General features: G+C 47.9%; 1 protein-coding gene across 20 annotated transcripts in view; it reads left to right on the top strand.

Annotated features, from left to right (window-relative positions):
* Positions 1 to 84: 84 nt before the first annotated feature.
* Positions 85 to 13,472, top strand: part of ANKRD27 (ankyrin repeat domain 27) — a 53,593-nt gene continuing 40,205 nt past the window's right edge. For 11 of the 20 annotated variants that reach the window (XM_033413943.2, XM_033413930.2, XM_033413939.2 and 8 more), the window contains exons 1-4: positions 85 to 236; positions 7,746 to 7,883; positions 7,975 to 8,166; positions 9,327 to 9,458. In XM_033413943.2, coding sequence (XP_033269834.1) covers positions 8,035 to 8,166; positions 9,327 to 9,458 — 264 coding nt within the window. In that variant the 5' untranslated portion in view covers positions 85 to 236; positions 7,746 to 7,883; positions 7,975 to 8,034. Of the gene's footprint in view, positions 237 to 315; positions 553 to 1,611; positions 1,755 to 7,745; positions 7,884 to 7,974; positions 8,167 to 9,098; positions 9,172 to 9,326; positions 9,459 to 13,472 lie in introns of those variants that run through there. The other 9 variants (XM_049703860.1, XM_049703859.1, XM_049703849.1 and 6 more) reach the window with 9 other exon arrangements.

Raw genomic sequence — 13,472 nt, 5'->3', positions numbered from 1 at the left:
ACCCCACCCCCGGCTGGGCGGACTCAATGATTGCTCTGCGCACGCGTCACTCTGAATAAAGACGACCTCTCATTGGGCTGACTAGAGATCTTGAGGCGCGGCTCCGCCCGACGGGGGTGGGCGGTGGAGCAGATCTGCGGCGTTGGGGTGGTGGGCCTGAGGTCTGAACCGAGGGGCCGGGAGGGGGTCGGCGCCGCTCTGGGAAGAGCGGGGAGTGAAACTATGTAGCCTTTTAAGTAAGTGTCCTCCCTCCTGTCTCCTCCCGCGCCCTCCTTCCCTCGGGACTGCTGCGCCTCGGGGCCCAGAGGCCGGGCGGGGCCCCGGAGCTGGAAGGGGGAGGGGCTCTTTCCTTTCCTCAGCCGGCGCCCCAAGCTGGGCTGGCGGTCTCCGGGCGGCCTCCAGGGCCCCGGCCCATCGCCGGGTGGACTGCCCCGCCCGGGCTCTCCGGCTCCTGTCCTCAGCCGGGCTCGCTCTGCTCCTCTGGTGTGTTTGCGAGGCTAGGGGTGGGGTTGGCGAAGCATGTGCCCTCTGACTCCCGCGGCTCCAGGACAGGTCAGCAGGTCCGGGATCCCGGGAGCTCAGACTTGGGGCAGCAGTGTCGTTCACGGGCTGGGTGGCCTCCACGGTTTAAGGGAGGCCTGGCGGGGCGGGTGGAGGGGAGGGTGGGGGTGGGGGTCCGGAGCATCGGGTCGAGCTGTCGTGGTCCCCGCGGTAATAAAAGCGCGGGGGAGAGAGGAGGGAATCCCTGCTAGCCTGCCTCTCATGGGGCGGGGTCTCGTCTTCCTGCTGGGTAAAGATTTCTCCAGGAAAACTATGGAGCACCAAGAGGTGTTCCGGACTCTGGGTCTGTTCACTTCTTTTCGTTGAGAATGGACTGCCCGTAGGCTCGAGAGGAAGGCCGTGCCGCTCTGGCCGACTCTGGAGGTGCTGGGGACGTGGGCACTCGCGGCCCGTGCAGGGCCACGGGAGCAAGTGGCGCGTCTTCATTGAGGATTTAGGACATTCAGGGAATGAGGGGCAGGGGCGACTGTAGGGACTACTAGTTTGCCATGCGAGCTGGAATTTTCCAAGTCTGTGGGTTTTAGGGAGGGAGGCCCCTATTTTGATTAAGTAATGCACCCTTCCACCAGCCCTAGAGAAGAAAGACAGATATTAGCGGGATATTTACATTTCCAGGCCGCCTTGCCGGGCCTGATGTTGAGGCAGCCCCCCGGGGTCCGGAGCGCTAGGTTCAGGGCTCGTTCTCACTCAGCAGTCTGTCCTTTAATTGGTTGTCTCACTGGTGGTTTGTGGCCAGGGTTGGGTGGTACTCTGGCCCTTGGCCATTCTCTGAGGTGGAGGGTCCCAGCCACCTATGGGCCAAATGGGGCCTTGACAGAGGAAGAGTAGTTTTTAGGACAAAATCGGTAAAAGAAGGGAGAGCGCATCTCTTTGGGGAGCTCTGGGGACAGCAGAGGGAGATGAAGCTGCAGAGGTGGGCAGGAGGCCAGGAGTGAGGCCCTCCATGCCATGCAGAGAAGTTGAGAGTTCATCTGGTAGGGAGTGGAGGGGAAGTCATTGAAGAATCCTGCACAGACTTCAGTGTTGGAAAGATCACTTTGTGTCTTTCAGGTGGACAGGTCTGTGGTGAATCAAGAGGCAGGGCCTGTCGGCCTCAGAGGGAGAAGTGCAGGATGGGGGGAGACACAGGTACTTCTCAGGAGCCCTAGTGGCAGGAAAGCAGTTGGGCCGCTGAAGCTGGGTGGACACCTTGGGTGAGTTCTCCTCACCTTGGCTTGTCACCCGAAATAATCCCACCTGCCGGGAGAGCAGCAGTAAGTGTCTGCATAGAGCCTTGGGTCAAGGTCTTGATTGTGCCTCCTTGTGGCTCTTGGACTGTGTTGCCCTCATGAGGGCGGCTGCTGGGGCTTTGCTTTTCGCATGTCTGCCTCTTAGTTAGTGTTTCTATCAGGGCTGTCGCTCTGTTTATGAAGTGCCAGGATTAGGTGGGTGTCCAGTAACTTCCTCCTTTCCTAGGGGAGCAGGGGAATGTGACCATGCGATGATAGGTACCAGATCTAGAAAGGATTCAGACTCCAACAATTGGACATGATTTGTCCTGAGGTTGCTTCCACATCCGAGAGACACTGAGCAGTGGTCCTTGGACTTCCTGCCCTCCTGCCCAAAATACTGGCAGGGACGTGGGTGCTGGTGGCTCCCCTGCAATTCTAGGAGCAGGGTGATGGAGTGGCATTCCAAGGGGCAGTTATGCTCCTCCAAACTTCCCCCGCTCCGTGAGTGGTCACAGCCCTCTTCCAGCCCTGAGGCCTTCTCTCCTACCGTGATCCTCCACATTCCAGCAGTCATTGTGTTTAGCCAGCTCTGAGCATGTTCATTTTTCTGGCTTTTGGCCAGTGCCTGCAGGACCGCCTGGGGCCAGCCCCTCACCCTCCCCTGCGTCTGGGCGGTGGATTTCCAGCTTCTGTGACAGATGATCCCTTCCTGGGAGCTTGATCTTTTTCTAACACGTCACTATCATTTTGTTCAAGTGGGGCCAGCAGTTACTGCATGCCTGCAGTGAGCCAGGCAGCGAGGCTGCATAGTGCTTTGAAGAAGAGCTTTGAGAGACATATGGGCAGGAGCCATAGACATTACAGGCCAGAAGGACACAAGTGACGGTAGTGCTACACGTTACATCATAAAATTGCTTCCATTTGGTATTAAACATAGATGGATAAAAAGTTTTCCCTTTTGGCCTTTTCCTTCTGAGTCACAAATTAAGCCAGTTGGAGAATATGCCTGGTCGGGGTCTTTGGTCAGAGCCCTGGCAGGGCAGGAGAAGCCACAGCAGTGAGATTTCAGCAGGGAGTGCATCTCTGGGAGGTGCAGACTTTCCTGGGCTGGATTCTGCTGAGCCAGCCTGCACGCTGTCACCAGATGGTCCCTGACAAGCCAGACTCATCCGGGCTGGCAGGACGGTTGAAGACCACAAAACCACGAGTGCACACCGCCTCCTAAAATGCCCAGAACCGGTCTGAGGCCTCACTTGGCGGTCTTGTTCAGAGTAACCTCAGATAACTCACATGCAGGGTTATTTGGTATCTCTGACTGACTTCACTGGATTTTCTATAAATCATCCCATCATTTGCACTTAGGAAGGGGTGGAATTTTTTTTTTTTAAGGAGTTTTATATATGAGGATTCACATGTCTTTCCAGTTTTACAAGGAAAAGTCAGTTTACTTTACATGTTATTCAATATTTTAAAATATGAAACCAATTCTTGCAAGTAAACTTGTCAGATTATTTTAAAGCACGTACCCCTATATAAGAATTCAACTCTGGCATTAAGCATTATTACATATTTTTAACACTGGGGCAGAAAGGTCGAGAACAGTGCTGGACAGAGGTCTCTGAATCCCTACTCCTGGACAGAGGATCCAGTCATTGGCATCCAGGAGACTGATGCCCAAGAGAGAGCAGATGACTTGGATTGAAAACCAGCCAGCTCCATCTCATTCACGAGCAATGCTTGCTGAGAGTCTTGTGTGTTTACACCATTCATGCAGTTGAACTGAATGTTTTAATGTGGCATTCAGGGCCCTTCCCTTCCCATGCTGCCCCTCTCTGACCTGCTCTGTTTGGATTCTTATTATTTCTCAGAGCTCATTTTCACATCTAGTCAAAAAAAGTTTATTCTTGAGTTTTCTTTGCTCACCAGGAACGTGTTCCCACCTCCTGACCCTTTGGCCCTGCTCTGGTCCCTGCCAAGGATGCCTCCCACACTCCCCACCCCAAACCCTTCCCTGTTGCTCCCTTCTCTATCTCGTCCTTACTTCTCCTGGCATTGTTCTGTTTTTGTTTTGTCTTATTATTATTATTTTTTTAACTCTTCTTGCTTCCCAGTTAGGTGGTTAGTTCCTCCATCAAAGCCCATCTTGGGGGCAGGGGTGTTGCTGCTCTGCCAGCATCTTGTCTGAGGAGCAAGGAGGAGTGTCCCTTCCCAGCTTTAGTCTGACCTTGTCGCATCCTGTTTCTCATGTGGTTTTTATGTAAGGCATCTTTACTTTTGTGCTCCGCCATGTAGAACCAGCTGTGTCGGGAACTAGGAAGAATTTTGTTTTCTTGTGACTCTGTCCTAGCAAAATTATATTATCCAGTTGTTCTGGTAGAGACTCATAAAAGGATTATCTGGGTTCCAGTAATAATTGAATTCAACAATTCAAATACCTGAATGGTTGCAGAGCTGGGGCCTGTGAAGGGATTATATGTAGCCATTTTCATGCTAGGCTCTTCTCCCTAAGAGGATCTGCAGGGAGCTCAGGGGCCTTCTTTAGGCAGTCCCCAGGATGGCCTGCAGCTAAGACAGCTCAGGCTGGACCAGACCAAGGGAATTTGATGCTGAGCCTGTGTGGCTGTCATGGGGACTTTTCCTTTAGGAGAAATGAAGTGTGGAGTCTGTGCATCTGTGGCTCATGAAATAACCCCTAATCCAGGCATAATTATTTTACATGATGAATGTAGTGGTTAAAGGGATGGGTGTTAGAATAAATTCTGACATCTGTCTAACCTGGAGTTGGCCAGCTGACCCTCAGTTTTTTCATCTGTGACGTGGAGCTAATGATACCTATGGTTATTGTGAGCATTAGTTATAGTTAATTATCTATAGTTATTGTGAACATTAAAATGGGATGAGGATGTATAGATGTCATCACGGTGCCTGACCAAGGATGCTCTCAAATGGTGGCTGTTTTTAACATTAGCTATAAGGAATAGAATTCATAATGCACTTATGCATACTGTTCTGGTGTTTTCCCAAAGAGGTGTTTGGGAATACTGTTACATAATGAGAAAGTAATTCAGTTTTTCACTCATATTTCATTCATCTGATTGTATCAAGGGTAAGTTTACTTGATGCTCTTTAATAGTTGCTAATTTTCTTCTTTTAATGAAGAGAAGAGGCCTCAGGCTCAAGTTCAGAACCTTTGGCAGGCAGTGGTATGTAGCCAGATTTTAAATAATGTCAATTGGATATATAATTTTTAATTTTAAGACGATCTTAATGGGAAGTGATACTATTTTTCATTTAAAGTAGTAATAAGAGTTCTTTTACAAATAAATTTTAAGTGGGAGTAGGTGTTTAAAGGAAAATGTCAAACTTTAACAATAGGGCCATTGTGTACAAGTGTACAGGTTATTTATTGCACAGGTGTCCTGCCTGGGGGAGGAGAGGTGTTGGCAAACTAGGCTGATATATATAGCCTATGAATTGCTTACTAAGCCATGTGCCGTGGCACAGGACTGTACCTACTGGGAAGATGGGGTGCCTTTTTGTAATTCTCACAAAGGCACCATGTGGGCTAGCAGAAAGTGGCAGTACATTGGTGTGCAGTGTAGCAAAAATAGTGAAGGTAGCATGTAAATGGGAATCCTGCAAGACAGGTATTCATATTCTCCATTGTACAGACTAAGATGGAGGCTCGGAGAGGTGAAATGACATGGCTAAAACTCTGACTTCTTTTCTGTGCCCATTTTTCATATTCCTCTCTCACAGTTCAGTAAAACCACACTGATGTATGGTAAGGGGAGCAGACCAGGGGCATTGGAGGCCCCATTCACAACAGGAGCAAATCTATACAGAATATATAAATAATGTCTAATAAAAGTTTTATATGATCTATGATCTTTAATGAAGAAAATTTAATTGGAGGACATAAAAGAGGATGAAGGTGGAAAGACATACCATGTTCATGGATGATAAGATTCGTTATTATAAAGACGTTGGCTCTCCAGTCCATAAATTTAGTACAGTTCCAATAAAAATCCCAATAGGAATTTTCATGGAATTGATAAACTGACTCTAGTTCATGTGATATCATAAAGAATTAGGAATAACCAAGTCATTTTGGAGAACAAGGGGAGAGGCCTTCCTCTGTGAGATGTCAAGGCTTATTATGAAGCTGTAGTCATGAAAATGAATGTGGTCTAGCCCTTCCCCATCCAATGTAATAGCTACTAGCCACATGAGGCTATTAAGCACTTGAAATGAGGCTAGTATGAATTGAGTAAAATACACATCAAATTTTGAAGAGTTAGTAGAAGTAAAAAGAATGTAAAATATGTCAGTAATTTTGAAGTATTGATCACATGTTGGAAATGTATTTTGGGTAAATAAAATACATAATTTAATTTCACCTTTTTAAAATATGGCTACTAGAAAATTTTAAATGACATGTAATTATGCATAATGTATATGTAATTACCTTTCTCACATAAATTTGTTGGATGGCGCTGGTCAAGACCATTGAAACAGAATAGAGCCCAGAAATAGGCCAAACATATATGGGAACTTGGAGTATGACAAAGGCAGCATTATCAGCTAGTGTGAAAGGGATAAAATATATAAAAGAAGACAATGGGACAGTTGGCTTATGCTCTGGACTGAATGTGTCCCCCCAGCCCCAACCCAAATTCATATGTTGAAGCCCTAATCCTTAATGTGATGGTATTTGGAGATGGGGCTTTGGGTTCTAACTGGGGTTAGATTAGGTCATGAAGATGGGGCCCTAATGATGGAATTAGTCGCCTTACAAAAAGAGGAAGAGACAGGAGAACTCTTTCTCTGCCATGAGGATACAGTGAGAAGGTGGCCATCTATGGTACAGGAAGTGGGCCCTTACCAAGAACCAAATCTACTAGCACCTTGATTTTGGACTTCCCAGTTTCCAGAACTGTGAGGAATAAATGTTTGTTGTTTGAACCCCCCAGTCTATTGTATTTAGTTATCAGAGCCTAAGCAGACTAAGATAGCTTACCTTCAGAAAAAAATTAAATTAGATGCCCAATTTATAGCATATATAAAAATAAAGATGACTTGAAGACCTAAAAATGAAAACCTTTAAGATTCTTAGAAATTACAGGGACTATTTTTGTGGCCTTGGAGTTGGAAAGGATGTGGTTTCAGGTAGCCTTTGCTGCATAACCAACCAGCCCCCAAATTAGTGACTTAAAACTGCTACAATTTATTATGTCCTATTAATCTGTGGGCTGGCAAGGTGGTTCTGCTAGTCTCACCTGGGCTCACTCATGTGGTTGCATTCAGCTGGTGGGTTGGCTGTCCTCACTGGACTACCTGGGCCTCTCTCTCCCCACATGGGTTTTCATCCCATGGGCTTCTCCATTGCATGGTGGTCTCAGGTTGCCGAACGAATGAGAGTGAAGTTTGCAAGGCCTCTTGAGGTTGATACTCAGAAATCACAGAGCATCAATTCTGTCTGTTGGTTAGTTAAAGCAAATCACAGGGATGGCTTAAATTCAAGGGGCGGGGAAATAGGCTCCACCTTCTCAGAGGGGGAATAGTGAAGTCAGTTTACCAAGGGGCATGCCGAGATGATAGATAGGCTTTCCTTAGATCCCAAAAGCACCGACCAGTAAAGGCAAAGACGGACAAGTTCAGTCACGTTAAAATCAAGTACTTTTTGAGAGAGTGGCATTGACATATATACACTACCAAATGTAAAATAGATAGCTAGTGGAAAGCAGCCGCATAGCACAGGGAGATCAGCTCGGTGCTTTGTGACCACCTAGAGGGGTGGGATAGGGAGGGTGGGAGGGAGACGCAAGAGGGAGGGGATATGGGGATATATGTATATGTATAGCTGATTCACTTTGTTATACAGCAGAAACTAACACAACAATGTAGAGCAATTATACTCCAATAAAGATGTTAAAAAAAAAATCAAGCACTTTTATTTCTGAAAACACCCAGTAGGAAAAATGAAGAAACAAGTCACAGATTGGGAGAAGATATTTGCAACATCTTTTGGTGTCCAGATCTGTAAAGAACTACCAATCATAAGAAAAAGGCCAAGAACCCATTAGAAGAGTGGTCAAAAGACATGATAAGGTAATTTATAGAATGTAAGGAAATGATGTTCCACTTCATTAGAGAAATGAAAATTAGAAACAGTGAAATACTATTGTATACTCACTGGCAGAAATGAACTAGCCTGACGTTACTAAGAAGCGTTGGCTAGGATGTGACATGAAGAAGGGAAATGCTCATGGACTTTGCATGGAGGTTGGAAGTGGTCCAGCGTTGTCAGCATCTGGGGAAGGTGCAGGTGGATGCATGCCGCAGTGTCTCTCCTAGCAACATTCCTGGATATGTGCTCCAGGAACACATAAGGGTATAAGAACGTTCATTTTAGCATTGTTTTTAATTCTGAAAATGTGGAAGCAACTTAAGTATAGGATGTTAGATAAATAAATTGTGTCATGTTCACTTAATACTGTACAGCAGAAATTAGTGAATGAATGGGAGCTGTATGGATCAGCACGGCTAGAACTTGAAAACATAGTGGTGATTGAAAAGCATATGTTCCAAACTACTTGTAGTGTGATACCATTTATGTAGATTTTGGAGCGCATAAAACAAGACTTTAGGACTTCTCTGGTGGCGCAGTGGTTAAGAATCTGCCTGCCAATGCAGGGGACATGGGTTCAAGCCCTGGTCCGGGAAGATCCCACATGCCGTGGAGCAACTAAGCCCGTGCGCCACAACTAATTAGCCTGCGCTCTAGAGCCCGCAAGCCACAACTACTGAGCCTGCGTGCCACAACTACTGAAGCCCACACACTTAGAGCCCGTGCTCAGCAACTAGAGAAGCCACCACAATGCGAAGCCCGTGCACCACAACAAAGAGTAGGCCCCGCCTGCCACAACTAGAGAAAGCCTGTGCACAGCAACAAAGACCCAACACAGCCAAAAAATAAATATTTTAAAAAACAAGATTTTATATTATTTATGAATACATGAGTTTAAAAAGGAGTACAAACATGAGCAAGAAGGATACAGAAACCACTTCAGGATAGTGGTTGCCTCTGAAAGGGGAGGAGAGAATGGGATGGGGAGGGGCACAGTCTACTCTGATATACTTTATTTCTGAAAAGAAAATCTGAGGCAAATACGGCAAAGTGGTTAAGATTCGGTAATTCTGGGTGGTAGATTAGCATTATTACTCTATGGTAAAAATATTTCATTAAAAACATGCATATCTTTAAGATGTTATAATTTGGGTCATGTATGATGTTCTAAAAACAGCCATTTTTTACTTTTGCAGTGACTTGGAGTCAAGAAGATTTTCTGAGCATAATTTATACATTTAACCTGTAAAAAAAGTCATCTTGGAATTGGTGGGTTATCTTTGATCTTTCCCGATGGCGTGTTAGGTCTGTAGTGTAGAGTAATATGTGTCAGGGATGCTTTTTAGAAATTGTTAGATCAGGACTTTTATGTGTTAGGTCATTCTGAAAGTGGTCATTTACTGCTTTTTCCTCTCTCGTCCCAGGAGACTCTTTTTGCCCCATCTGAAGTCCATATGGCTCTGTATGATGAGGACCTCCTGAAAAATCCCTTCTATCTGGCTCTTCAAAAGTGGCGTCCTGACTTGTGCAACAAGGTGGCCCAAACCCGTGGCATTGTAAGTGCATCGATCCCGAGGGTGGTCCTTCTCCATGAGGCTTGAACCGAGCAATGCTGACAAGGCCCCAAATATGGTAGACTTCAGTTAAGTTTAGAGGGAGTCAGGTACAGGCCTGCTAAGTGCACCAAGCCCCAGACCATGCTTGGTATATGAATGAGCAGAGGGGGACTGCCCCAAGCTGCTTCCTCCAGGCAGCCTCCTGGGACTGCACCAGCCCAGGGTGTAATCCTTTCTCTGAACTCTCAGCCCCTGTTGTCACTGGTCTCACCTCTGTTTCTCTTGTTTCCATGGGGACCAGGAGGGCTTCTCCAGGGCAGAAATCATATTCCTCCTCGTTTGTGAGATGGGTGCTCACTCCCATAGGATAAGGGAACGTGTATACACACACATGTATGTCACCTTCAAAGGCATTTCCTAAAGAGAAAGGACCGAGAACTTTTGTAATAGAGGCCACAACCTCAGAAGCCTACAGGAGCAGCCAGGGAACAGGAGCAAGAGAAGAGAGAGAAACCATAGTCTGCTGCCTGGAGGGAGGGCAGGCCCTGTGCTGCAGGTCTTTCTGGTTCCCAGATTGGTGAACTTGGCAGGCATCTTACTTACACCGTGGGACACAGCGAGCTGGGTGCCTTTGTGCCACCCATCTGCCTTGGGCCCTCTTCTTTTCCTACGTTGTCCTCTTCTCCTACTTGTGTTCCTGCTTCTCTTGCCATGTGATACGATCTTAGGTGTGTCAGGCGGCTGAGGATTTGAACCAATGGAGAAATCAGTTAACTCGGGTTTCTCTGCAAGCTTGGAGCTGGCTTTTCCCCATACCCAGTCCAACTCTCTGCCCTCAGAAGCCTGATTTTTTTTCAAGTCCCTTCTTGTTTTTATGTTTGGTTTTGTGATTAATATCTTTTTCCCAGAATTTTTTTACTTTGGATTTTAGAAGTCACAAACTTCGTTATAAAAAAAGAGAGTAGAGCTGTTTCCAAAGAAGAAAATAAAAATCTCATAAAGCTCACCAGAGGCATTCACTGTCATCCATTCATTTCACAGTAGCTATTAAATGCTGCTGTATGCAAGGCACTATGTTTGATGTGGGGATTCAGCCAAAACCATGAATAGGCATCATGATCTTTACCCTCATGGAGCTGAAATTCTAGTGGGAGAGATGGTCACACTGTGGATACATATTGAGTAATTATGGTAAGTGTCACAGAGAAAAAGTAGAGGAAGCCAAGCCATCATGTTAAATGGGAGGGCCTGACCCAACTTGGGAAATACTTCCTTCCCATCTTTGTTCTATGATATTTTAAAAAAATGTTGTCTAGACAAGAGTGTGTCATCATATGTAACTTTCTCTTTTTAAAATGCTACACTGTGGACCCGCAGTTCTTTCTCAGGAAGCCCTGGGGGACCTGTCTGTCTTGCTCATCACTGTGCTACCAGCCCGACACCGGGGCGGGGGGGGGGGGTGTCGAGGTGTTGAATGGTATGTGATCAGCTTGTACACAGTTCTCTGATTGGCTGATGGCGAGGCAGCAGGGTGGTGTCACAGGGGTTATCAGTCCTTAGGCTCCAAGAGGCCTGGGCTATGTGCTCATGGTCCTCTAGTAGTTCTTCCATTTGTGTGTTGGGGGGCGTGGTTCACATCTGCAAAACAGCTCAGGAGATTTGCAGAAAGATGCTTCTTAAGCTGTGTCATCCTGCATTCCAGTGGTGCCCTAGGCCCCTTACTGCAGCCCCCACTGAGATCCATGAGGGGCTGCTTGGGGCCCACACTGGGCAGCACTAGATTTCGGGCCTTCCTTGGCCTCGTTCGGTGGACTCGAGAATCAGCAAGGACAACTCCTCAGCACAGGTCAGCTGTGGGAAGGAGCTAGCTCTCGCCATCCTGCTCAGCCTGGCCAGGTGTTGGTGACTAGCCCCTGCCAACTGTTGGCCGTGTGATGGAGCCCCGGCTCATCCCTGTCTAATCTGTTGTAGTGCTCCTTCCGTGTCCGTTGGTTGAATGAAAAAGTAGAGTATCCCAGTGGCCTCTAGAAGAGCGCTCATCCTTTCTGCCACTGCTGAAGGACCCACGTGACCTCAGCAGGTGAATGCTGAATTTCCTTCCATGGGGCTTGGCCTTTGGGCCAACTTTGGCGGCCCCTGAATCTTCCCTGGGATTAGAGTCCTTTAGTGGGCTCTAAAAGTGTGAAGTCACGACTTTTGAATGTGTGTATCCCCAGGGTTAACTGCCTTCCCCCTTCCCCCTGCGAGCCGAGCTTGGGCCCCGCCCTCACACGCCGGCTGAGGGTGGAGGTTGGCGGGCCCCTCACCTGCCCCAGCCCCTCCCCGGGTTTGGCCGCCTTTGATGGGACTGCCTCCACGTCCTCCACCATCCGCTCTCTGACTGATCCGTGGAGGCTCCTCTCCCAACGTCCCCCCATTCCAAGCCCAGAGGCCTGTGACACCCATACACTGCTTCTCATGGTCATCTGTTCTTGTAACCATCCAGCTATTATGCACCGTGGCTTTTTCAGAGCCAGCTGGGCAGGCCTGCTGTACCCCTGGGTCTCTTGTCCATGGAGCTATGGCAAAAGTTCTCTAGGTTTCCCTGGTGGACTGCAGGTGGGTCCATTTGCCTGTAGGAAAAACAAAAATGACAAAAGGGAATTAAATTTGGTCCTTTTATTGTGGCCCTCTAATTATGGGGTACTCAGGCTTCTGAGGGCTAGCCTAAGAACCCAGCAGCAATGGCTTCCACGTTCCAGAGAACTGACTTTCCAGTAAATACCCATACAGCTGAGCTAAGGGTGCTGAGGTCCATATTCCAGTTCTCAGGATTTGTTTAGTATAGATTGAGGTGACAGACATTGAACATCTAGGCACTGTGTTGGGTTTGCAGGGTTACACGGATGAAAGGGGAACACAGCATGCCTTCAGGGAATCCCAGAAACAGGCCATGTGCAGCACAGAGGGATGAGTATTAGGACAGAAGTGGTCATGGGCTCCTGTGGAGTGGATGACCCAGCCTGGTGAGGAGTCAGGAGGGCACCCTGGGGTGATAAGACTAATCCTGCTTCTTGCTTTTATTCTTTCTCTTCTTTAATGACGATTATTTATTTAAAAAATTTTATAAAGGGGCTATAATAAAAAGTTTTATTGTTAAGCTCTGAACTGAGTAGGTCCCTAACTTATGGTCTGCTTGGTCACTGTAAAGTTTGTGTCCTCCACACCGGCTGTTAAAACTCCATGACCTCGGGACTTCCCTGGTGGCTCAGTGGTTAAGAATCTGCCTGCAATGCAGGGGACATGGGTTCGAGCCCTGGTCCGGGAAGATCCCACATGCCGCAGAGCAACTAAGCCCGTGCACCACAACGACCGAGCCTGTGCTCTAGAGCCCCGAGCCACAACTACTGAGCCCATGAGCCACAACTACTGAAGCTCGCGTGCCTAGAGCCCGTGCTCCGCAACAAGAGAAGCCACTGCAATGAGAAGCCTACACACTGCAACAACGAGTAGCCCCCACTCGCCGCAGCTAGAGAAAGCCTGCACGCAGCAACCAAGACCCAACGCAGCCAAATAAACAAACAAACAAAAACCAACGCCATGACCTCTGTTCCAGAGGTAGTCTGAACCTCCATCTTACGAGAGCCCCCAGGCACCTGGCCCTGTCTCTGGAGGGTGGCTTCATAGCTGCTCCACCCTACTCCTCCGTGGCTGGCTTCCTCACCCCAGTCTTAGCAGGATCCTGGTGGAGATGGATGGGGCTACAGAGAGCCAGCCCTGGCTTGTGCTGGCAATGAAGTGCCCCGGGCAGCATTGTCTGCCTGAAAACTTTGGGGGAGTCCCTGAAATTGGAGGCCCCCAGTGCACTCAACAGATATTGATTGGCACCTACCATATGGTGAGCAGTGTGCTTGGTGATGGGGATTCAGTGAAGTAGGAGCCGGTCATGCCTTATTCAAGCTAAGGAGGCGGAGAAGGTGTGTGTAAACAGGCTCACAGAATGCAGTCACAGGTGTGGGGACAGGGGTGGGGTGT

The sequence above is a fragment of the Orcinus orca genome, chromosome 20 (genome assembly GCF_937001465.1).
Source record: "Orcinus orca chromosome 20, mOrcOrc1.1, whole genome shotgun sequence".
Lineage (NCBI taxonomy): Eukaryota > Metazoa > Chordata > Mammalia > Artiodactyla > Delphinidae > Orcinus > Orcinus orca.
This window is presented reverse-complemented; position numbering and strand designations above follow the sequence as displayed.